Source organism: Trachypithecus francoisi, unplaced genomic scaffold, assembly GCF_009764315.1.
Source record: "Trachypithecus francoisi isolate TF-2019V2 unplaced genomic scaffold, Tfra_2.0 Contig01440, whole genome shotgun sequence".
Classification (NCBI taxonomy): Eukaryota; Metazoa; Chordata; class Mammalia; order Primates; family Cercopithecidae; genus Trachypithecus; species Trachypithecus francoisi.
Window position 1 is genome coordinate 14,827,054 of NW_022681431.1, and position 24,285 is coordinate 14,851,338.

A 24,285-nucleotide genomic window follows, 5' to 3' on the forward strand; every position below is an offset into this window, starting at 1 on the left:
TCTCAGAGGGATTCTGATGTAAATTGAAATTTTAAGAGCCATGGCTTTGGTAGTTTCATGTGTGTCTCAACTGATTTGTAAACTCTTTCAGTGCAAGAATTGCTTTTTAATGCTTGGAAGCTAGCCCCATGCTGAGCACATAATTAGACTTTTCAGTTTTTAGTGTCAGGAACTGGGGATTATTCCAGTTCTGGGGCTGCCTTGGATGTGGGTTTTAGTCTCCTGTATAGTAGTCTTCATCAGCCATCTCCATTCTCAGTCTTACATTCAGTGCTGCAGTAAAGTCCTCACAAATGAAGCTTTCAGATAAGACCCCAACCTCTCTTTCAACAGAAATGCTGCTCTTAATCCCATCCTATATGGTCATTCTGGAGTAGTCACTGCCTGAACATGAAGATTAATAAACCTGATTTCTGTTTTCAAGGGACATCAAGTCTAAGAGATGGGAGGGATAGGTACATAAATAATTACACCATAATCTAAGTATGTAAGAAATATAGAAACACTGGCAGAGTTGGGAAACTTAATATCTGGGCTGAGTTTAAAAGAATGAGTAGTAATTAATTCAGCCAGGAGAGCAAGCCAAGCAAGGGAACTGTATGGGCAAAGGATGGGAGTGTCAGTCAATATGGTTTATCAGAGAATGAATGGCCAAGGGCAGGAGATGGATGAGAGAGAGTGCTGGGAACAAGGCTTCCTCTTGGCCCGGTGTATTCCAGTGGGGAAATGGAGATGCTATGGGTAAATTTGTGAAAATAGACTCTTGAGGCCATCCATGTGCTTGTCTCTGTTTGCTCAGAAAAAGTTGATTCTTGATGGAAAGGCCACAGCCTCTCTTGCTTTCTCAACCACAGCAGCTTCCTAAAGCCTCCTGGGCTGCAGCCTGGATGTCCTGGCTCTGTCTCCATGTTGATTCTAAGGCAGTAACCTTCAAAGGTTGTCTGTCACCCCCCGATAAGAAATGAACTTTATGCTGTGACCAACACATACATATACAGAATATAAAATTGAAACACAATTTCCACGAAATAATGCCTCCATTATCACCTGTCATCCATTTTGATATTGTGTTTTTCTATTCTAATCCACTTAAAAAAAAAAAAAAAGAAAGGTTGGGTGGGATCCACTAAGTTGATATCAAGATCCAGTGAGTCACCACTCACAGCTTGAGAAACCCTATTCTGGGACTCAAATCCTAGTTTGGAGGTGTCAAGAAGCAGCACACTCCAGTGGCTAAGAATATGGACTCTGGGAAAAAAAACCACCCAATTCAAGTCCCTGTTCTCCCGTTTACTGCCTGTGTGGCCTTACCAAGTTACTTACCCTTTCTAGACCTCAATTTTTTTTGTCTGCAAAATGGGATGATAAGAGTACCTACCTCCTACAGGTGGTGTGAAGATAAGTGAGATAATATAGATGTAAAAGTCCAGAAAAGTGCAGGGCATCTAGTAAGCGCTGCTTAAGTTAGCTGCTGCCATCATCATCACCATCATCATCATCATCATCTTTGATCCTCCTGTTATCTTATTTTAAAATAAAGCTAAATAATAGTACCACTGGTGAGAAGGAAAAAAAAAAAGGCTATACCAAAGGGTTTATTTGCAAAGCTGCACAAAACTACATAGTGTGCAGAGCAGAGTAGGAAGAGGCCCTGCGATCCGGTTAACACAGGCAGCCCCTGCACTCATGTTTGCAGGGGAAGGGAGGAGAGGAGCTTCTTTTCCAGCCATGGTTCAGTGTCCTGGAGTCCAAGACTGCTGGGTCTGGATGCCTCCTTTGCCTTCTACTAGCAAACAGTTTATTTCCTTGCTCACATTTTCTAATCTACCTAGAATCTCAAACCCCCAAAGCATGGAGGACTTCTGCTATGGCCTCCATGTTGCTGGATGTTGCTGGCTCCCCCAATTCACAGGTCGAACCCTAATCCTGACACTACAGACTTAAGAGCTAGGGCCTGGCCTTAAGAGGTGAAATCATGAGGACTCCACCCTCATGAATGGGATTAGTGCCTTAAGGAGGCTTGAGGAAACCCTTTTGCCCTTTCCTTATGCCATGTGAGGATGCAGCAAAAAGGCATCATCCTTAAAGCAGATGGCAAGCCCTCACCAGACACTGAATCTGCTGGGGCCTTGATATTGGACTTTCCAGCCTCCAAAACTGTGAGCAATCAACTTCTGCTATCAATGACCTAGTCTAAGGTATTTTGTTATAGCAGTCTGAACGGTTGTGACTAAGACAACTTCCTTCTTACAATGCATCTTGGGGACCGTATTAGGATGTGAGTTCAGTGAAAGGAAGATTGAGTTTCTTTTCTCATCAGTTTAGTGCATGCTATCCAATCAAGATGAGCCCACAGGGGGGATTTTAAAAAACAAAAGAGAAAACCTTTCAATTATGCCAAAGGCTGGCATGATTCAACCCACCTCACCCCGGCTCCAGACGCTTGAATGGCAAAATTAAGGAAGCAAAGGAGCATCTGCCATCAGATGGATGAAAGCCAGATTTCGAGAACTTTTTAACAATTACCCAAAGGACACATTTGGGAAATAAAGCACTGGACACTTGGAGTCAATGTTTCATTGGTCATGATGATCAAAAAATGATGGTTCACACACACACACACACAGACCTCATCCCACCTGCTGCAGGGCGGAAGCAACACCTCTGGTCCTCACACACCGTCTGGCTGGGCTCTCTGGTGCGCCCTGCAGCCGCTGCCCCACCCAAGACTCTGTCCTTCACCCTGAAGTTCTACTGCCCTGGTTTTCATCTCCCCTCAACACGGTACCTGGAGGCTCAATGTCCAGGTAGAGATGTGAAAATCCGATCTGTGCTGGGCAGGGTTGCAACGTCCTTGGGTTCTTCTCCATCTCCCTTTCCCAAACTCTCTCCTCTCCCCTCTCCCACCCCATCATTGTTCCCCGGAAACAAATAGGATGGCTTCACTGGTCAATTCTTAACATGTACAAACACCAAAAGCAGAGGAAACGCCCCTTGGCCACCCCCCTCCCCCCAAACCCCAGTGCTGGGAGTGCAGCCGGCGGGCGAGGCTGCCTGGAACGTGGAGCTGCTGGAGCTGTCCGGCTGACCTGGAAAGTTCTTTGACCTCTAGGCTTTACCTGGAGGCCTCTTCCTTCAGCTCCTTGTTTTTCCTCACCTCCTCGGCGTGCTTGTCCTGGAAAGGAAGGGAGGGAAAAGGGCAGGTCACACAAGGCTGCCCCGGGGACAAGAAGGGAGGCCAAGGGGCAAGAGAACCAAAGGCAAAGAGTGGCCACCACAGGCAGTGAAGAGCTGTGTCTGCAAATGCATCCTGAGAGGGGCAGAAGGTGGCAGGTGAGGCTGGCAGGAAGCAGGGGGTGAGCCTACTGGTGCTGCCCCAGGGAGCTCAGGGGCCTGTGGGTGTCAAACTGCGGCAGGGGCCCACCTTACAGTGACCCTAGGCACCGCCCCCCCAGCCTCTCCCTCCCTCACCTGGCCATTCTGTGGTTCGGATTAGATTGTATAGCTTGACTTAATATAAGGAGCTGCTGGGGGTAGTTTGTGCCAGAGGAGCAGGCAGAACAGACAGGCCTCACTGCAAGCATCTCCTACAAATCACATGCACCTGCCTGCTGCTTCTAGTTCTCATCCATCTCCTCTGTGAGAATTGTCTTATCCCTCCTGGTGAAAGATGAGGACTCTTTGATTTTACTTTGTTATTATTTAAACAAAAATAGAGATGGGATCTTGCTATGTTGCCCAGGCTGTTCTCTCACTCCTGGCCTCAAATGATCCTCCCACCTCTGTCTCCAAAACTGCTGGGATTACAGGTGTGAGCCACTGTGCCCAGGTGTGGACTCTTAAAGTACAAATCAACAGAAGAATTTTGAAAATGTTGCCCAACTCCAAAAAGTGGACTTTCTTATACCTATCTCAAGAGAACCTTCTTTTATTTCACAGGGTAGAGCAGCCAAAAGATGGCATCTGCCTTCCAAGGCCCATCTGCAGGAGGATCTTGGCTGGCTCACTTCTCCAACCAGGCCTCAGTTCTCTGATCTTTAAAGAGAAGGGCATAGACAGGAGGCTTTTTCACCCCTCAAGTTCCGTGATGTTTAGTGTTCACCTGCTCACTGTGCAGATTGCTGGGTTCTCTATTAGACGGTGACTTTCCTGTGGGCAGGGACCACATCTTTCTCTTCTTGGTATTTCCCAGTTTCTACTATGGCACCTTACAGATGGCAAGCACTCAACAAATGTTGTTCCTCCCAGAGCCTGGCACTATCACATCCAGATGACAGAATCAGCCTGAAGTAGACCCACTGAGACAGCCCAGGTTTTCAGGATAAACTATAAATTATAAATCTGTCCCTGCAGACACCCTAGAACTTTCCGTGGCCTAGGAGTGAGGAGTGATGTGCACAGGGCAGGGGTTCCCAAACTTTGGTACGTATCAGCATGACCTGGGAAGCACCATCCCTAGACAGCCAGGGTTAGTATTCTGGGGAAGGATCCAAGTATCTGTATTTTTGAATTTGATACCAAGCGAGTCTGGTACATGGGGTAAGTGACCCACACAAACACTGGCATAGCAGGCTTTGTTGAAGGTGTCCGTGGCCTGGTGCACAGGTGGACAGGGCAGAAAACATACACCCAACTCTCACCCAACCTCCTGCCTCCACCAGTGGGTAAAGGGGAGAAAGGGGGCCGAGGTCCCAGAGGGATGCTGCTCCCTCAAATGTCTGCTCTGACATCACACCTCTTTGAGTCTACCCTACCTCCACAGCTATCACTCTACAATATGGATCTTTCCGATCTCTCTGCCTCTGAATCTACTAATCTCTCTGCCTCTGAATCTACCTCCACTCTTGGGTGAGCTCACTGGGCAGAGCCCTAGGTTCTGCACCCCATTTCCTTGGCCTCCAAAGTATCTCTTGATGACAAAAGACTGGCAGGACAATCATGGGCTGGTCTCCCTGAACCACTTGGACTTGGAGCCAAAGAGCTGAGTGCTAGTCCTAGCTCCACTGCTTATTAGTTTCGTGACCCTGGGCAAGTCATTTGACCTTTGTTGACATGTTTTACTCATCTGCAAAATAAGGATAACACCTGTCCAGCTTGCCTCTGGGACTTGTTGTGAGGATACTGGCGAGAGGAAATGAAAGTGTTTTGCAAAGAGTCTCTCATGTGCTATATCCTGGGTCGGGTGGAGCCTCAGTGATCTGTTTTGGGTCTGGTCTCAGGGCCATGCCCATCTTAGCTCAACCCCAGATTTTTGTTAAGAGTTTGCTCCAGGTCATCCCTCCATAACTGGGGAAGCCTGAGGGCCGACCCAGATCACCTCCCTCCCATGTGGCACTTGGTGGAGGCCTTGCCAAGTTTCGCAGGCTGGTGCATCAGAGCACAGGGGCTGCCTCGTGCTGGCCAGTTCCAGGGCCTATGCAACATTCAGACCCCTCGTGAAGAAACCAGCTCCTTCTAGGACCTGTTGCCAAGGGCCTGAGACTCTAGGTGGATGGGTAGGAAGGAGCGGGGACCACGCTGCTCACCATGGGACGAGGCCACCGATCAGGTCCCGGGAGTCACCGCGCAGCAGGCGGTTCCTGGAAATAAAACACAGAGCTGGAGCTCTCCCAGGAGCTGCAGGAGAAACTGGGGCGGCCTTGAGACTCAGGAAATGAGGCCAGCATGTTCTCAGCAGAACGGGCCGATATTCTGCTGACACACAGAACCAACCCCGGCCTCATGTTTCTCACATTTAGGTGACACCGTTCCATTTATTGACAAAAGGCAACATATTGGAAGGACCTTTAACTCACTGGGTCTGTGTCAAGAGGTTTAGAGAGAATCATGTTTCCTGCTCAGTGGGAATCTCAGCTCATCATACCCATGACTTAGAGCCAAGAGCTCAAGAAAGCATCTTTCCTTCCATCAAATCAGTCCATTCAGGGATGAAGCTAGGAATGCACACCTGTTTGTCTATCTCTACTCCTTTGTATTAGATAGGCTTCTTCTAGAGAATCAGACATATACTCTCCCTAAGGCAATGAAGGATTTTAATTGTGTAACTGTGCAGAATATTCCCCAAGGAAACCCTGAGTCTGGTTCCTGTTTCTTGCCTCTGACTTCCCAGATCATCCTTCGGAACTCTCTAAGGATCCTGCCTAAGAGAAAGATCTCAATTCTTGCCTGAGGCTGCTTCCTGTCTGAGATGATCAGTAGGTCCCCGCATACGTGCTGCAGAAGGAAAACAGCGTGTCCCAGGAACCTCCTCTCTAGCCAGGGACCCCTCACCTTCTCTTGCAGCCGTTCCAACATGGCGGCGAGGTGGGCCTCCCGGTTCTCCTTATTGGATTCCATCTTCTGGGCCAGTTTTTCCTTAGCCATCTTGATGAAGTTGTTGTTTTCCTCAATGGCTTTTTGGATCACCTCTCTCTCATGCTCCCGTTTCTCTGCTAGGTGTTTCAGGAGCTCCGCTTCCTGGTACTGGGGAAGCATAAAGGCAGAAGGAGGTTCTTCACAGTGAGTGCGCCGGGGTTTATTTTCACCATCATGGCTGAAAAGCTGCACACCCGGAACACTTGCCTCCCTGGGCCTGGTCCCCAGCCCATTAGCAGGAAGCAAGGACATTTCCTAAATTCTCCCCACCACTTTCGGAGCCTTCCACATTCTTTGATTTTTTTTTTCCCCCAGCCTTTTCCTAAATACCTTCACGGCCCTTTTGCTCATTGCCATCATTCATTCATTCATTGATTCGCGAGCACTAAATGATCTTATACTATGTGCCAGGCACTGGTCTAACAGCTTGGGGTAAAAAAAAGTGTCATAGAGAGAAAACATATATAAATCACTAAAACCCAGACTAGTGTAGACATATACCCTAAGGTGTAGACAGGATGCACTGAATGAATTCACGATAGGGGATTATTTTCTGATTGAAAGATGAAGAAAAGCTACACGTAGAATATGGCATCAGAATCAAGCCATGAGAATCCATAGAAGGCATCCCGGGCCTGGAGATGCACTGCACCATGATCTACTCTCCCTCCTCCAATGAAGAAGCTCTTTCCTTAATTCCCTAGCCTTTCCCTAAATCCTTACTGTTTGTCAAAGTCTTATTTTTGCCACCATGCATATAAGGCCACCTCTTGGAGGAAGGTGGTGCAATGTACTATCCCCCTAACCAAACTGTGAGCTCCGAGAGTTCAAGCGTGTTTAGTTCTTTGTTTCCCTCAATGGTGTCTCATTCTCCACCGCACACTCGGGAGATGCTCCCTAAATATTGCAGATTGCTGATGAGTTTACCCCAGCTCAGGTCCACCACCTGTCTTCTCCACCTCCCTCCCCTTTATGCTGAGAGGGAGGAAACAAGGAAAGGGCAGCATGTACCTTCCTTCGCTCCTCAGCCGCTTCTAGTTTCTTCTGGATCTCTTCCAGGGATGGGTCTCGCCGCCTGGGCAGGGAGGCGTTGAACTCGGGCACCCCATCAAAGGAGGGTGGCTTCAGGATGACTTCGAAGGACTGGCCCGAGGTGCATTTGTTCAACTCGATGACTTCCATGTCGGAAATGACGCACCAATTCAGGTCCACCGTGTCTGCTACAGAGGGTAGAGAAAGAGTTGCTCACGTCCTGAAGAATGCACAGGCACTCAGCCAGCAAGCAGCGCATGCGCACGGGAGTGGGCGAGCTGGGGCCCCAAGCAAGCTGGAGACTGGGGTCTGGCTCAGTCCTGCACCCTAGCACCTAAGGACGATGGCCTCTGACGGGGCTGAAGGAGTTTGTAGCCACAGTGAGGCTTCAGCCCCCAAGAGTAGGGGGTCCCAGGCAATGTGATTTCCTACGACGCTGGCTGCTTTTGCCTTTGCTTCCCCCACCAGCCTCCTCTGACTGCTGAGCTGCTCAATTTATCATCTGTGGTGACAGGCAGGGGTGCCTTTCAGCCCCGCCCACCCCCGGCCACTGCCCATCTGACGCTCGGCCTGTGGAACCCCTCCGCTGCCTCCCTCCTACCCTGCGCTCTTCTTTCTCTCCAGTCAGCACTGTCTTTCCGCTGGCTTTCATCCTTCCTCCTACACTGTCTCCCACACCAGCCTAGACAGAAAAAACAACCTCAGGTCATCCGAGCATGCCTGTTCCTTGGTGCCAGACCAAACCAAACCCATCCCTGCTTCTAACCAGGACATTAGGAGGTGACCTGGTCCCCGAGCACCCCTAGTGAGGACGTGGCCACCCAGTGCTCCTTGCTGGTGTCTTGGGGCTGTCTGGGCTACAGGCCCCACATAGCATGGCTGTCACAGAACTTCTTCCCACCTCTGGACTCTCCCAGAGCATTCTCTACCCTTCCCAGAGGAGACCGGTTGACCTGGAAACTGACTCACATCGCCTCATCTTCTCTTCTGGTCTAGATGCTCCCCACAGACAGAATCTCTGTCTAGCTCACCTTTGCATACCCCCCAGTCCCGATTTGCTGGACGAATGCACAGAGGTGACAAGATCGAGTGCACTCTGGGGGCGCCTGATGCAGACCTTCGTGGCCTCCCCCTAGTGCCCAGGCTGCACCACTGCAGCTCAGACCCTCAGGCTCACCCGCTGTGATTTCATCGGCACTGGGAAGGAAACTGTGTCTCGGGATGAGAGTTTCACTGAACTGGGGTCGGGGTGCAGGACCCATGAGGACAGGACACAGGGCCCCCCGCCCCTCACTTTCCTGGCTGAGCCTTCACTGACCTTCATATTTGTAGGAAGACTTATTCAGGGGATCGGCCAGGAAGCAGGAGCAAAACAAGGAAACCAGCGGAAGCTCCTTCATCTTCTCTTTGTAGGCTGCGGAAACATCAAGTCAGGTGAGGATGGCGCCTCTCCTAGCCTCAGAAGCCAGCGTCCGCGCGGGTCTGGGGCTCTGAGCAGCCCAGTGTTCCACAAAGGCACTCAAACCACGCAGACCCACGCGGAGGCTGGGGATCCAGGCCTTTTGCCCTGAGCCCGCTGTTCAGGATCCCTGTGTGGGATTCGAACCCACTCCTGTTTCCTAGGGAAACCTGAGCCTTCCAGAGCATCAGATCCTTCTCCACAGGATGTCTCCTCCCCTTCCAGACCAGAAAGTAAAATGCCCTCATGGAAAGGTCCCAAGCAGCAGTGCCTCAGCTCTCTATCCCCCAACATCTGCTCCAGGACATTCGGATTCTTTTTCTCCAGGACACAGGAGACCCACACTCCATTCTACTCCAAATACTTGGCAACACTGGCCTGCGGGGTTAAGGAGCTAGATAGGAGGGGGCTGTCCTCACCACCATCCCTCTAGTCTGCCCCTCATAAGGTCAGGCTGTGAGCCTTCTCTGACCTTTCCAACAGAGTGCACAGAGCCTGGAGGTCGCTGGTGTCCCCAAAAGTTGGAACATATCCCCGCCACCTATCTGTGTTTGGGATGTCAGGAGCCAGAGCTGCCCTGGCTCCTGAAAGTCCCTCCCCCTACCGCCCTGGGCCCGTATGTCTGGCTGCTCCAACTACAGCCCTTAGCTGACCCCTACCTAGCACAGCGCAGGTGTTCCCCCCATCCTCATTTCCTTGTACAATTTTTTGTTGAGATGAGGGTCTCAATATGTTGCCCAGGCTGGACTCAAACTCCTGGACTCAAGTGATCCTCGTGCCTCAGACTCCTGATATCGGGGACTATAGGCATATGCCACTACACCTGGCTTCCTTTTACAAATTTGAAAATACATGTAACTGCAAAAATAATATATAGGCATCATAAAATCTAAAAAAAAAAACCACATATACAGATGAGCAAAAGGAAGAAAATCTTAGCTGTGACACATCCCCCACCACTTGCTTAACTTGTCGCTTATGGTGACAAGCAGTGGTGTGCCTTCTGTCACTGCCTGCATGTTCCCATGCCTCCCATCACTACCTGTACCGCCCCCCCACCCCGTGTGCTTCCTGCCAGCTGTGTACTTCCCTGCTTCTGTGAGTACATGTTGGGTGAGGGCAGAGGGAATAACCTATGCCCCATCACACATGGTTTTTGTACCTACCAGCAAGGGTCATGTTTCTGGGATCTGGTGGCTGAATCTAGCTGAAAGTCACAGAGTAGGTCTGTCACCAGCTCAGGACGCTGTCGCCAACCTGAGAAAAGGGGAGGACAGGATTTTAACATCGATGGATTAGACAGGTTGTTCTCATAAGAAAGGTCTTTATACACTGGGGAAGGAATCTCAGGGGTACCTCATTTGCTCTTCCTCCAGGCCCTCTCCCCACCAACTCTCCCTGGGGGTCCCCCACCCCAACCTCCCTCCCACAAGACACTAAACAAGCTCAGATTCCATGCACTAATGATACTTCATAATTGGCTTTCCAATCTCAAGCCCCCCAGTGCATGCAAGCATGAGTTTCCCAAAAACGTATGGATCAAGGGGTGCTCTTCTGTCTCCCTCCGTAGCTCAAGAACCTGGCGCAATTCAAGGCTTAGGGTGAGAGGCAAATCCTCTGGCAGAATCAGCTGGGAGGCGTTCATAAAATAACTGTCCTGAACTTCTCCCCGCACACGCCCCAGAACTCTTTGGGCCAATTCTGATATGGGATGACAGAGAATTGGACATAGGATGTTAACAGGCCTCTTCAGATACCTCTCACCTTCCCTTTCCCGAGACGACTGACCTAAGCTGTGTTTGACCCTATTTAAGACAATCCGGGACACAGGAAAGAAAAACATTAAGGAATCAAGTCATCATCACAGGGCCAGCACACTGCCAGAAATCAGTATGAGGAATTGCCGTGGGGCACAGAGATAGGGCTTCACAACCCCGGAAGCCTGGGAGGGGTCCCTGGTGTGGGTAGCATCTGAGTGGTGCCTTGAGGATGAGTTAGAATCAGACAGGAGCTAGCAGGAGGGCATTCTGCAAGGGAACATCATGGCCGAGGGTCAGGGTGAGAACACCGCTCAGTGTCCATGGGATCAGGTTGAGCTGGTTGACGCTAGACCAGAAAGTGGGAAGAGGAGGGAGCGGGGCAGGAGACGAAAGAGGAGAGGCAAGGAAGGAGCAGATCTGGGAGGATCAGAAGGGTGGAGGTCATTGGAACCCACGAAGGCTACTACCAAGAGAGTGAGGAACGGCCAGCAGTGAGTGGCCATCCTCAGGACCATTTGATCCTCGGTCACCCTCTGTGGTCACTGTGCCAGGGGAGGGTGGCAAGAGCCAGCAGGCTCACTGCCTGCATCCTCACCAGCCAAAGAGACTCTGAGACCCACTTAAAGCCCCTTGCCTTTCTGTGCTGGCTGGGGACTGGCAGGAGGAGGCAATGGGGCAGTGAACTCAACTCTGGCTTTAGGGCGAGACCAGTGTGGGGTCAAACACAAGCATCACCTCTCTTACCAGGTCTCGCTAGTCTTTTTCTCCATCTTAATCATGCACAGAGCTGTACAAATTAAATGAGAAAAACCCATGCATAGCATCCAGCAGACAGGAAGCACTGAATAAATGTTAGTCTCTTTGCCCTGTATTTTGCATCAGGGCTGCTACCAGGTGCCACACGCCTGCTTCACAGCCATTACCTCTGGCCCCGCAAGTAAGGACTGTTGTTTCCATGTGCAGATGGGGAAACTGAGGCTCAGAGGGTTTATGTGCCTGCTCAGGATGATGCAGCTAGCAAGTTAGAGTGCCCATTTGAGCCAAGGTCCAGCTGGACTTAAAGTGCTTTGTTCTCCTTGTTCTTGTTGTGCTTTGGAGCCAGAGGCCCCTGTCATTGCAGCACAATGGGTCCTCTCTCTGCAGAACTAAACTGGTCCTGACGGTACCAGTGAGTCCCTGAACAGACAGGCAGGCCTGGTGCCTGCATGCGACTTCCCTGGTCATGACACCCCATCCCACAGTCTCTGCTCATGGCCAGGCTGACTGACAAGTCACAGTGAGTAAGCCCTTGCCAGAGAGGCAGTGGCCTTGGACTTCCACCTGGGGAAAGGATCAGAAGTGGATAGGTGGAGGGCAGGTAGAGAGGGATGCCTGAGAAAGAAGGCAGACTGAGTAGGAGCAGGCAGTTGGAGTCATGGAATGTGTCCCCAGCCCGAGCTAGAAAAGATGATAGGACCCTGTGCTCAGGGAGCACTCTACACCCACCACATTATCCTAGTCAAACTTTGCATGAAGCTGGCTTAAGCTGACAAGATAGGCATCATCAGCTTTGCTTTCAGATGAAGAACCTGGGGTTCAGAGAAGTTAAGACGCTTGCCTGAGGTCACACAGCTCTAAGGGTGCAGAGCTGAGTCTAGTCTCCACGTCTCTCGACTTGTAAGTTCTTCCACTGTAACCACTGAACCAGCTTTCTACATGGAAGGACATGGGCTAGGAGTTTTAGGAACACAGAGAAGGTCGGAAAGCCAGAGAAAGAAGACCAGGGCAGGAAACAAGAGATGTTGTAGAGGTGGGCAGAGGTATGCATGGTCATAGTCAAGGGATTTGCAATGGAGACCTCTCAGTGTTACAGGGTACGGACTGCATGTTAAAAATGTGTGCTTACCGAGCAGCTGCTATGTGATAAACTCACTTTAATTTTCATCATAGCCTCGTAAGGTAGGAATTACTATCCCCATTTTATAGAGAATGAAATTGAGGCTCAGAGAAGCTAAGTGCCTTTTCAAGGCCATTCAGTATAGTAGGCTAAATAACGTCCCCTGCATACACACATCCTCATCCTAACCCCCACAACCTGTGAATGTGAGCTTATTTGGAAAAAAGGGCTTAATGAAGGATCTCAAGAAGAGATCATTCCTGCTTGCCTGACAAAGCCTTAAACCCAATGGCAAGTGTCCTTATAAGCGAGACAGAGAGAAAAGAGAAGGCCATGTGCAGACAGAGGCAGAGATGGCAGCAAGGCAGCCACAAGCCAAGGAATGTTTGGGGCCGCCAAAACCTGCAAGAGGCAAGGACAGATCATCCCCTGGAGTCTTCAACAGAGTTCAGTCCATTGACATCTCAGCTTTGAACTTCCAGCCTCCCAGTTAGTCTTAATGTGATACAGTAGCCCCAGGAAACTAATGCCCTCAGGAAGTGACTAAGCCAGGGCTCAACCCCATGGTTTTTTTCACCTCAGGTACCAGCCAATCCTAGCCCTTCGGTTGCTCCTGAGGAAGACCAGGAAATTCACTGCACCCAGCAGCAACAAAGATCAAAGGAGGCCCCTCTGGAAGGTCAATGTGGCAGTCATTCCGTCAATATCCAGAACCAGAGCTAGAGCTCAGGATGGCAGGCCCTCCAGCTCCTGCCTGGTGGTCACTCTCAAGCACTTCTGATGGACACAAACTGGTTGGTCAAGAGCCAAGGTCTCCCTGTGGAGCTGAGGCCCTGTGCTGGCAGGGATTGATCCAGCGGAGGAGGTAGAGAGAGGACTCAATTTATTTACGTATTCATTTATTTAGTAAATTCTGTGCCAAGCCCTCTGCTAGATCTTCAGATGGCAAAGATTCGAGTGTGGCCTCATCCCAGGCTGTGATGAGGTTACTATGCAATTGAGGTTCTGCAGTGCCTATCACCTTGCAATGACTCTGAACCTGACTGTGTGGTGCCAGGGATGTGGACCAGGTTTACTCAGGAACACAGGAGGCCCATTGGATTGCATGCAGGGTGCAGTGGGACAGAATGCTAGAATAGGAACTGGAAGATCACAGAGCCCTCCAGACCAGTGAAGGACTTTGTGCTTTATCTCCCACCCAGTAGGAAGCCACTGATATCTTTTGAATGAGGGGAGAAGGGAACAGTGATGCTGATAATAATAGCAATAATAACAACTACCATTCTTAGGCAGGAAAAGCACAACTGTTATCTCACAGCACAACTGTTTCTATTAGGTTCTTTGAGAACGAGGACGTTGAATCTCAGCAGTTACTAAGTAAATTACACCATCACACAGGTAGGTAGGGGCAGAGCTGGGATTTAGGTCCTCATGTGTTTCATTGGAAAGCCTGTCTCTGTCTCTTTAGGTTCTGCTTCTAGTGTAAAAATATTCATCTGGCAGCATTCGTTTGGGGAAAAATTTAGGAGGGAAAGGCTGGAAGCCAAATAGCAGTATGGGTACAAAGTGTGGGTCGGACCTGCTGGATTGAGTTCCACTCTGACGTTTTCACATCTCACCCAGCACTATTTTTCCGTTTACAAACTGATCCATACATTTCCCCCAGCACCAGCATCTAAGAGTCTGTACAGAAAAGCAAGGAACCAGAGCTTTTTGTTGATGGCTTGAACCATTAGCATAATTGTTAAGAAATAAATTAATGGGTGATAATCCCACCAAGCAGAGAGCCAGTCATAAGGAAACATGGAATGAGTAAGTTTTGATTGGAGGCAGACATGGCTGAGAGTGAAGTTGTAGGCTGTTGACTGAGGAGGGATCTCATGGTGGGACAGTGGGGAGAAAAAGGTGCTTAAAGTAAAGAGATCAGAGCCCTCAATTTCACCCAGAACATTTGAATGTCAGAGATGGACAGAACAGGCAATCACAAGCCCGTGGTTCTCAATTCAGTGCAGTCTCACTCCCAGAAACTATGTGGGACCTTTCAACGGTCATGAGACTGAGGATGCTACAGGCGTTTAGTGGGCAGGGGCTGCGGAGTCTAAATGTCTTGCATTGCACACATCAGTTCCACACAATAAACAACTGTCCCTTCCAAAATGCCAATAGCCTCCTTCCTGGGGACCAAAGATTCTGAGGTCACGCAGAGAACTCCTGGCAGAGATGGGATGGATTCCAGTGTCAATGCCCTTCTCCTTTATACTTGTTCCTTCTCTGCCCCCAAACACCATCCTGGATAGAAGAGCTTTGAATGAGAAAGTGGATACGCAGAAGGGAGGCCCCAGCAGGGCACTTGCTTGCAACCCACACTCCAAGGTTTTCAGCTGATGTCCAGATAATTCAGCTGATGTCCAGGGCAGACAGAAAAGCACCAAGCTCTCAGATGACACGTGGCCACCTGCTGGGTGTATGCCTGACCTCTCAGTGCCTCTGACTGCCCACAGGACAGAGTGAACAAACATTTTATTGGTGACTGGAAGAAATGCCCCAAGAATGCTTTATGTAGAGTAGTTTTGAGGGATAAGCAGATAATGCATGTCCCAGTGGCTTGAATAGAGGTGTACCTGGCAAGGGTTTCAGAAGACAAATCTAGAAACTCTGGCCAACAATCAGAATGAATACTTCATGGTTATGGGGGCAATGAATTCTGACTAAGGTCCTCTAGCCACAAGCAGTACAGGAAGGTGGTTCTTTAAGTCTGTGCCCTATTGCCAGTCTTCTTCAAAATCCAGTTGAGGTTATATATTTACCTGAAATTAGCTGCATAAGCTATCTAAATGCCACTTTATTTGCTTTGGGATAGACTCATGTCAGCTCAGAACAGTGCCCCTGGTTATTTCATGCTGATCAAAAGGCTCTGATTGGCAGCTATGGGTCTTCTTTGGGTTTAAAATCAAAAGGAGATAAATTATTTTTTCATGAATGTGGTTTTCATTCTTTCTACAATATTTATTGAGTATTTAATTCTGTGCCAAGCCCTCTGCCAGATCCTAAAATAACCACAGGAGTTTTTGTTGGTGGGAAAGTAAAACAAGTCCCTGGGTGGGTCTCTAGAGCCACTGGAGCCCTTGGAAGCTCTGCAGATGCTCTGCAGGCCTCAGCATGGTCTGCCGCGATAATGTGGACCATGCCATAAAGGGAGGAGGACTGGGAATTAGAGCACAAACCAAGAAGGAACCAGTAAGACATACGGAGGGAAACTGGGCAAAACAGAACAGTGTGTGATTCACGGGGTCTGGGGAAATTGGCATTGTTTAATCACCTCTTAGGCTCTTGCTTCCAAGAGCATGATGAGGAAGAGATGATGGGTGTCCTAGAGGTCAAGCTCTCTGCCCATTCTGCAGTCCCAGATCATCCTAGATCTGCGCTCAGCTCCTTTCTCTGGATACATATTCTGCAATTTGTTATCCAAACTCTCGAGTTGCCTAAAGCCCATCATGAATCAGACCAACCAGTCCCAGGCTCCCGCCTTTTCTGATCTGTTCTGTTCTCCTGCCTCCCACCACCAGCCTCTGACAGCAGGACCCTAGGGGAGTGGACACGCAGCTCTCGGTTTTAATTAATGGAAAGGCCAGCAAGCTTTGGGCTTCGGTGGGGAGGGATAGGTATGCCTGTGTGTGTGTAGGGGATGGGGTGGGAGCACTCACATGTGTGTGCTGGGGATGGAGTGGGAGTGTTCAGATGTGTATATATATGTATATATATATACATATATGTGTGTGTATATATGTATATGCAGAAGAATTAGCGTGACAGAAGATAAGTTCAGGGGCACGGACTTCCATTCTGGGCTGCTGGAGAGTGTGCGAGGCACGTGATCCAAGTGTTGTGTGAGGTCCTGGGTTAAAAGCACATGAAGGCATCAATATATAGGGCAAGCCCTTTTAATCTTACTCCCAATAACAACAATGTAATTGAATATTGCTTTACGATTACATCTAGAGGCATATGTGCATCTTATAAGTAATGCTTTAACTACAAACATATTCACATTATATTTTAGAAATTCTGTGTGACAGAAAAAAAGAAAATAAATCCCTGTTGTCTTACTACTTTATGCTACTGGCATTTTCTTCTAGGTTTTTTTCCCCTCTGTCTACTATTTTTACACAAGCAAGGAACCAGGGCTTTTACAGAAGCAAGGGAATCTACACTAAAAATGTTTTAAAGATAGAGATGGGGTCTCACTGTGTTACCCATGCTGGCCTCAAGCTCCTGTGCTCAAGTGATCCTCTGGCCTCAGTCTCCCAAAGTGCTAGGATGACAGGCGTGAGCCACCGTGTCTGGCCAGGGCATGTGCATTTTATCATTTTATTCCCCACACCAAATCCTATACACACTTAATAGATCATCAATTTAGGTAAGTGACTTGATTTGCCCAAAGTCATACGAGTAGAAAGTGGTAAAGATGGGATTTGAATTGAAATCTTATATCAAAGCCCATGCAATTTCTGATAAAGCTCCATGCTATGTCCTCATATCCAAGGTCATCCTAGATGTAAGTGCAATGGATGATTGCTGATGGCATGTGATTGAAAGGCAAGCAAATACCCCATATCAGCCTCCCTTCTATGGGTGCATTCCATGCTTAAAATTCTCACCATTATATCTATCCTTCAGCTCCGGCATTGTCTCAGAGAGTCCCTGTTAAAATGCACACACCTGACCTATCAAGTGTACTAAATTAACTCATCTTCATATCAGCAGGGGACAAGCAATGAACCTTGTAGAAATTCCCAGAGGTCCAGCTCTCTGCCCATTCTGTAGTCCCAGAGTTAGTAGGAGCCATGGAGCTCTCCGGAGTTTCCATTCCTTCCTCTTTTCAGAGGAGGAGACAGGGAGACCAAGAAGTGTCTTGCCTGAGGTTTCAGAGAGAACAGAGCCAAGCTTCTGGCCCACATTCAACTACACTGACAGAAATTCCTTATCTTTTGCAATATTGCTCTTGTTTTCTTTATTCTTTCATTCTCCAATGCTTTGTAAATTGTACATATTGCTTTTAATTTTAGCTTTATGTTAAAATCTTTTATGTCTATGTTTCACTACATTAAGAATGAAAGAGTATCTAATGATTTTATTTGTGTGAGATGAGAGGTTTAGCAACAAACCTCTCTGTACAAACCTGGTTCTGTCAGAAAGATCTGGATTTTCAGTTCTGGATTATCGTTATTGAGTTCTTTCTTACATTATTCATCCAACAAATATTGATTGAAGATCTACTGTGTGCACTATGTAAAGCACTAGGTATACAGCGATGATCTTACAGACACATCCCCTAGCCTCAAGATGTTTGACATTTGCATTGAGCTTTATAAATGTACCAATTTTAACTAGACAATGACTCTAAATTCTGGTGTTTTCTTTGCTTATGACCATCATTGACACCATGTGGAGTTTTTTTTTTTTTTTTTTAGTTTCTTTAATTTGATAATTTTTTTATTAGCTAGAGTACTTGTTGGAGTAATTGTTTTTCAGAAAGGGATCATGTTTTGTTTTTGTTTTTGTTTTTGTTTTCTTTTTTTTGAGATGGAGTCTCCCTCTGTCACCCAGGGTGGAGTTCAGTGGTGTAATCTCAGCTCACTGCAACCTCTGTCTCCCCGGTTCAAGCGATTCTCCTGCCTCAGCCTCCCAAGGAGCTGGAATTACAGGCATGTGCCACCGGCATGCCCAGCTAATTTTTGCATTTGCAGTAGAGATGAAATTTCACCATATTGGCCAGGCTGGTCTTGAACTCCTGACCTCAAGTGATTCGCCCACCTCAGCCTCACAAAGCGTTGGGATTACAGGCGTAAGCCACCGTGCCCAGCTCATGGTATGTTTCTTAAGTCCTTATGCATCTGGTTTGATGGCAGGTGCAGATGCTAGACAACCCTGTCCAGGATCAATAGCTGAATTGTGTTTGTGTTGTGGGCAGACAGAGCCTGCCTGAAAGGTACTACCCTCTATCCAACTCTTTCTGCATACTCAGTGTGAACTTTTCTCTCTCTAGTCTGGCTGTCTAGGCACAGACCCACATGGTCCACTGACACTCTGCTCATCCTCCCCTACTGGGTCCTTCATCCTGGATCTGAGCTCAGCTCCTTTCTCTGGATTCATACTCTGCGATTTGTTATCCAAACTCTCGAGTTGCCTAAAGCCCACCATGAATCAGGCCAACTAGCCCCAGGCTCCCACCTTTTCTGATCTGTTCTGTTCTCCTGCCTCCCACCACCAGCCTCCGACAGCAGGACCCTAGAGGAGTGGACACGCAGCTCTCAGTTTTAATTGATGGAAAGGCCAGCAAGCTTTGGGCTTCGGTGGGGAGGGATAGGTATGCCTGTGTGTGTGTAGGGGATGGAGTGGGAGCACTCATATGTGTGTGTCGGGGATGGAGTGGGAGCACTCACATGTGTGTGTAGGGATGGGGTGGGAGCACTCATATGTGTGTGTCGGGGATGGAGCGGGAGCACTCACGTGTGTGTAGGGATGGGGTGGGAGTGTTCAGATGTGGGGGTTCATGTGTGTGCATGCATATGTAGGTGGGAAGGGGGCAAGTGTGCATGTATTCGTTTGTCTTCCTAGAGGGACTAGAAATGTAAAACTCTGGGAAAAAAAACAAAACAATTTTTAAATGGCAGGGAAGAATTTTTGGTATCCATCCCTCCCTAAAGAAAAACAGAAAAAGCGACCTTTCCCAGGCTGTCACATCTTTAAATACAGCAAATGTTAATTTAATAAGCAAACCAAATTATACATGATGCATGTTTATTTCTCAAGCTTAAAAAAAACAGATTGGTTCCCGAAGTGGCATTACAAAAGTTACACTTTACATGTTGTATGATTCCCCAAAATTTCCATCCCTCCTCCCACAAAAGCAGTTTCATTTCTCCCCATCCATGTCTTCAAAATCTCCGGGAATTCTATGTTTCCAAATGAGAATCTCCAGGTAAGTATGAAATAATATAAAGATATCAGAGGGAGCAGGGGAGACAATCTTAGGGGTTCTTGAAAAATTAAGCCTTTCTTTGATTATGATCTTGATAATTAAATATCTCATTATTTAAAAGCACGAGCACAAAAGATCTGAATTTTTCCATTCCTTCTACACAGTTGGTTTAATATAGACACTATTCTCCTTCTTTCTTTATCTCTCTCTTACCTTCCTAATTTCTTTGCCCCATGTTCCTTTTCCCTGCTCAAGTACCCTATTCTCTGAACCTCAATTTGTCAGTCTTTGTTGCTCTATTTTAAAAGTCATCAATCAGCCCACATCCCCCACAGGAAAAATGTGGTTAAAATGGCCTAGTCCAGTGAAAGAAGACAGCCACTTGGCTTTTGGGTTTCTTTTATTGAACCAAAGTGAAATCTAGCTATTAAGCAGCCATCCAACCAAAAATGCAGGACACTTCCACTGTCCCTCCACCTCCGGTCGACAACCTGGCCAGTATGGACAATATAAGACCAAACTTCTCCATCTTTGATAGGTCTTTTAGAATGAAGCAACTCACTAAAGAAGGACAGCTTCCCATAAAAAACAATATTTGGATTTAACTGCAACTTAAAGGCACTTATTTTTTGCCTGGGAATAGGGACACACAGTGTACAACATGGATAAGCCTTGAGGACATTAGGCTCAGTGAAATAAGCCAATCACAAAAAGACAAGTACTGATTCCACTTATCTGAGGTACCTAGAGGAGTTAAAATTATAGAGAAAGAATGTAGGATGGGATTTTCCAGGGGCTGGGGCACGGGAGAATGGGGAGTCAGTGTTTCATGGGTATGGAGCTTCAGTTTTGCAAGATGAAAAGAGTTCTGAAGATTGGATGCACAACTACATAAACCTTAATACTACTGATATTTACACTTAAAAATAGTTAAAATGGCAAATTCTATGTTATGTGTATTTACCACAGTTAAAAATAAAAAAAAAAAGGTTGACTATCTATTGGGAGTTTTTCATAGGCTTGTAGTCTCAGGATTAGGAGAGGTAATTAGAGGTCACTTAGCCTAATGTTTCTCAAACTTTCTTGACTGAAACTCACAAAAAGTGCTAAATTTTATATTATGATCCAGTATGTATATGTCATGATACGGACATATACACATATGTATGATTATGGATACAGACATATATGTACATTTGTACAGACAAATATAACATAACTGATATGTAACTGAAGACAGCATAGGAAGCATTATTTATCCTATTACATGAGATGTGCTCTAATTATTTTCTACTTTATCTTATTTCATTTTATTAAAACAAAAAACCATTTACAATCCATAAATTGATTTCACAGTGTACTAATGGGTCTCAGCCTGCAGTTAAAACACTAACCTAGACCAATCCCTAACATAATGCAAAAATCTCCTCCAAAGCCTCCCGGCTGGGTGGCCATCCAACTTCTGCTTGAATGCCTCCAGTGTTAGGGAACTCACTTCCTACAGGGCAGCGTGCTCTATGGTAGACCCATCTAGCATTTTCAGATCCTGCTCACTCCAGAGCTGTTCCAGGAGTGGCCTAGGTGGAGCTGAGAATACCAGGAGGGCTGGGACCAGCTGACAGGTGCTCAGTGGTTTCCAAGTGGGGTGAAAGTACAGCTCCTAGCAGCAAAGTGGAGGGTTGGGCTGAGCCAGACACTAGGGCAGCATTGCTGGGAAACTCTGGCTTCCTTCTGTGGAGCTGCCGATCAGACCTTTTCCCCTCTGCCTTCTCACTGCTCCAGCACTATGATTATTTCCTCATCTGAAGGATGATCTCATTCCTCTAGCACCCGCCTGTGGGAGAGGTTTCTTCCCGCTGGGAGGCGGGGGGCTCAGCCTCAGGTTGAGACAGATTCCCTCATATTCCCTCTCAACCTCCCACCCATCCCTCAAGCCTCAGCAGGCCACCTCTGGCCATTCCCACCTTGTATTCTCTTGGTCTTGAGACGAGGGGTATCCCTTCCCGGGGTATTCAGACAAGGGCGCATGAACATTCCTAACCTCTCCCTCCCACCCCCATACACACACACACACACACACACACACACACACACACAGCATTCTGGAGACCTGCCCATGTTCAGGACAACAAGACTCCACCACACCTGATTGTGTCTTCCTGGGAGAAATAAAACAAAGACAGCACCACCACGTGGGGAAGGCTGGCCGCTGGACATCAAAACCCTGGGTCCCAGGATGAGAAATGAATGATGCCTAAACTCCTGGCGAGGGTGGTGGGCTGAATAAGGAGGGGGGCTGGCCAGGGTCCCAGTCAGTGGCCAGGGCGTGGCAGTTCTGGGTGTTTGCAGTTTTCAGCTTTGGAGCCAGCCACCTCTGGCCAGGTAGGATTAGGCTGACCTCAGGGTGGGGCGGGGCCAGGAGGAGGTGATGATCTCATTGCATCCTGAGAACCAAGAGAAAAAAGTAACCCGTGCATAGAGCTGAAGGAAAAGATGGGTGATAAAAATGGGAATGGGAGACAAGAAAAGCTGTGTCTGAGGAAGAAAAGGTAAAAACACAGGAGAGCTTCCCACTTGAAAGGGATCTTCAGGTCACAGCCAGCTGCAGGGGCAGCCAGACTTGGCACAAAACCTTTCTCTCTAAGCAACAAAACATTTTTATGCAGAAATAACTCACCGTAGCATCTGACAATTCCCATCCATCCTGCCTCTCCTGAGCTCGGAATAAAAGTGGCACCTGGAGCCTACCCTCACCCCTTGGCCAAGCGCCATTCTTTTTGCCTCACCCCCTTTCCCCCAAGATCTGACAAAGTTTAAATGATTGAGTAAAACCAAAGGTGACACAATAGGTGCTAGGCTCCTCGCTTCTCCCCACTGTAGCTGCTGTCTTGTTTTTTCTTTTGCCTGAAAAGCCTCAAATTAGTTGCATTTTATTTCTACTTACGTGCAGTCCAGTTAGAAGCGAGCTGCTCTCTTCCTCACTCCCTCAATTAGTGGTACCCTGGGCTTCTCTCAACATCAGCACCACTGCTCGCTCTCGCCATGACATCACCTCCAAGCTCTGTGATTGGCCAGCAGTGGGTTGCTTGGCAATTGGACAGTCTCCTCTGGTGGAGCAGGGATTGCCTGAGTGAGTAACTCTTAGCAGGCCAGGGAGTGGAAGATGATGTCAGACAAAGAGCCTGCTTTCTCTGCTGCCTGTGGAGCTGGAGAACCAGAGGGGTGAGGGTGGAGAGGAAGAAAGAAAGAGGGAGTGGTACAGAGAAGGTTGGGGGGAAGCCACAGCTTGTGAGCTGGGGGGATAATGAATGATTTCCAGAATCTTTAGGTCCTTTAAATCTGGGGGTGAGAGAATATGGAATCCAGAGAAGAAATAAAAAAGAACAGATGAACCCTAAAAATAGCTTCCTGGAGGGCTTGGTGCCTGTTTCCAGCTCTGTCAGAAGGGCTGGTGGGTTTGAACGATGACTCAGAAGGCGGGGGGTTGCAGGGACTGCAAAAACCCCAGGATTGGGAGCTGATGAGGGCCCTGCACTGGAGTCTCTGGAGAGTAAGGCTTCCCTCTGGCCACCTTTGCAAAGGTATCAGCCACATCTCTGCTGACACTAGTGGGTCCTCACTGCCCCTCTCATCCAGCCCTCCTGGGCCTTCCAGAGGGAGCCACAGGTAGGAAGGTGGATTGGTCATGACACTGGTGATTCCTAAATATGGTGGATTTTTTAAAAACTTCAATAGGTTTTTGGGAAACAGGTGGTGTTTGGTTACATGAATAAGTTCTTTAGTGGTGATTTCTGAGATGTTGGTGCACCCACGACCCGAGCAGTGTACACTGCACCCAGTGTGTAGTCTTTTATCCCTCACTCTCCTGCCACTCTTTCCCCCAAGTCTCCTAAGTGTCCATTGTATCATTCTTACGCCTTCACGCCCTCATATCTTAGCTCCCACTTATGAGTGAGAACATATGATGTTTGGTTTTCCATTCCTGAGTCACTTCACTTAGAATAATGGTCTCCAATTCCACCCAGGTTGCTGCAAATGCCATTATTTCATTCCTTTTTATGACTAAGTAGTATTCCATGGTATATATATACACACCATGGAATGGTATATATATAATATATATATTTATATATATATATATATATAATATAAAATATATATTTATGTATATTATATATATAATATATATAATATATATATATATAAAAAACATTTTCTTTACCCACTTGTTAATTGGTGGGCATTTGGGCTGGTTCTATATTTTTGCAATTGTGAATTGTGCTGCCATAAGCATGCATGTGCAAGTATCTTTTTTGTACAATAACTTCTTTTCCTCTGGGTAGATATCCAGGAGTGGGATTGCTGGATCAAATGGTAGATTTACTTTTAGTTCTTTAAAAATTTTTCACACTGTTTTCCATAGTGGTTGTACTAGTTTACATTTCCATATGGTGGACTCTTGAGGGGAGATGACGGGTCAGTGATGGTGGCTTCTGTAGTTCCCTCAGGGAATGGGGGAGCCACTAACATAACCTTCACAGGCTGCTGCCCTCAGTCAGTGAGCTGGAGAAGGCAGGGTGAGGCAGGAGAGGAGCCTGGCAGCTGTGGAGCGAGAGCCTCTCCTCCAGAACACCTCTCCAGATTAAAGCCCTTCAAGATGTGTCCATCATCCCCACATTCCACCATCCAGCCTGGCCTCATGTGTCCTTCTTGGAGGGGAGGGGTAATTTTTTTTTTTTTTTCTTTTTTGAGACAGAGTCTTACTCTGTCGCCCAGGGCAGAGTGCAATGGCGCGATCTCGGCTCACTGCAACTTCCACCAC

At 47.7% G+C, this 24,285-nt stretch overlaps 1 protein-coding gene across 4 annotated transcripts; it reads right to left on the reverse strand.

The window, feature by feature from the left end:
* Window positions 1-1,577: 1,577 nt before the first annotated feature.
* Window positions 1,578-22,517, reverse strand: STMN4 (stathmin 4). 4 transcript variants are annotated; one of them, XM_033229269.1, is made up of 8 exons: window positions 22,408-22,517; window positions 10,012-10,102; window positions 8,705-8,800; window positions 7,988-8,068; window positions 7,366-7,574; window positions 6,271-6,462; window positions 5,526-5,579; window positions 1,578-3,175 (listed from the first exon to the last, which is right to left on the reverse strand). In XM_033229269.1, the coding sequence occupies exons 2-7, from the start codon at window positions 10,022-10,024 to the stop codon at window positions 5,559-5,561; spliced, it is 612 nt and encodes a 203-aa protein (XP_033085160.1). In that variant the 5' UTR covers window positions 10,025-10,102; window positions 22,408-22,517; the 3' UTR covers window positions 1,578-3,175; window positions 5,526-5,558. The 4 variants fall into 4 exon arrangements, with proteins under 4 accessions (XP_033085160.1, XP_033085168.1, XP_033085159.1 ...); XM_033229277.1 differs by lacking the exon at window positions 7,988-8,068; XM_033229268.1 differs by lacking the exon at window positions 5,526-5,579.
* Window positions 22,518-24,285: the final 1,768 nt, after the last annotated feature.

What these genes read in the sequence shown, in the direction of transcription:
- STMN4 (XM_033229268.1), bottom strand. An exon ending in GTCTTCCTACAAATATGAAG is followed by an intron (nt 8,069 to 8,704) that starts GTCAGTGAAGGC and finishes TTTTCTGTCTAG; the next exon opens with GCTGGTGTGGGAGACAGTGT. An exon ending in GAGAGAAAGAAGAGCGCAGG is followed by an intron (nt 7,575 to 7,987) that starts GTAGGAGGGAGG and finishes TACCCTCTGTAG; the next exon opens with CAGACACGGTGGACCTGAAT.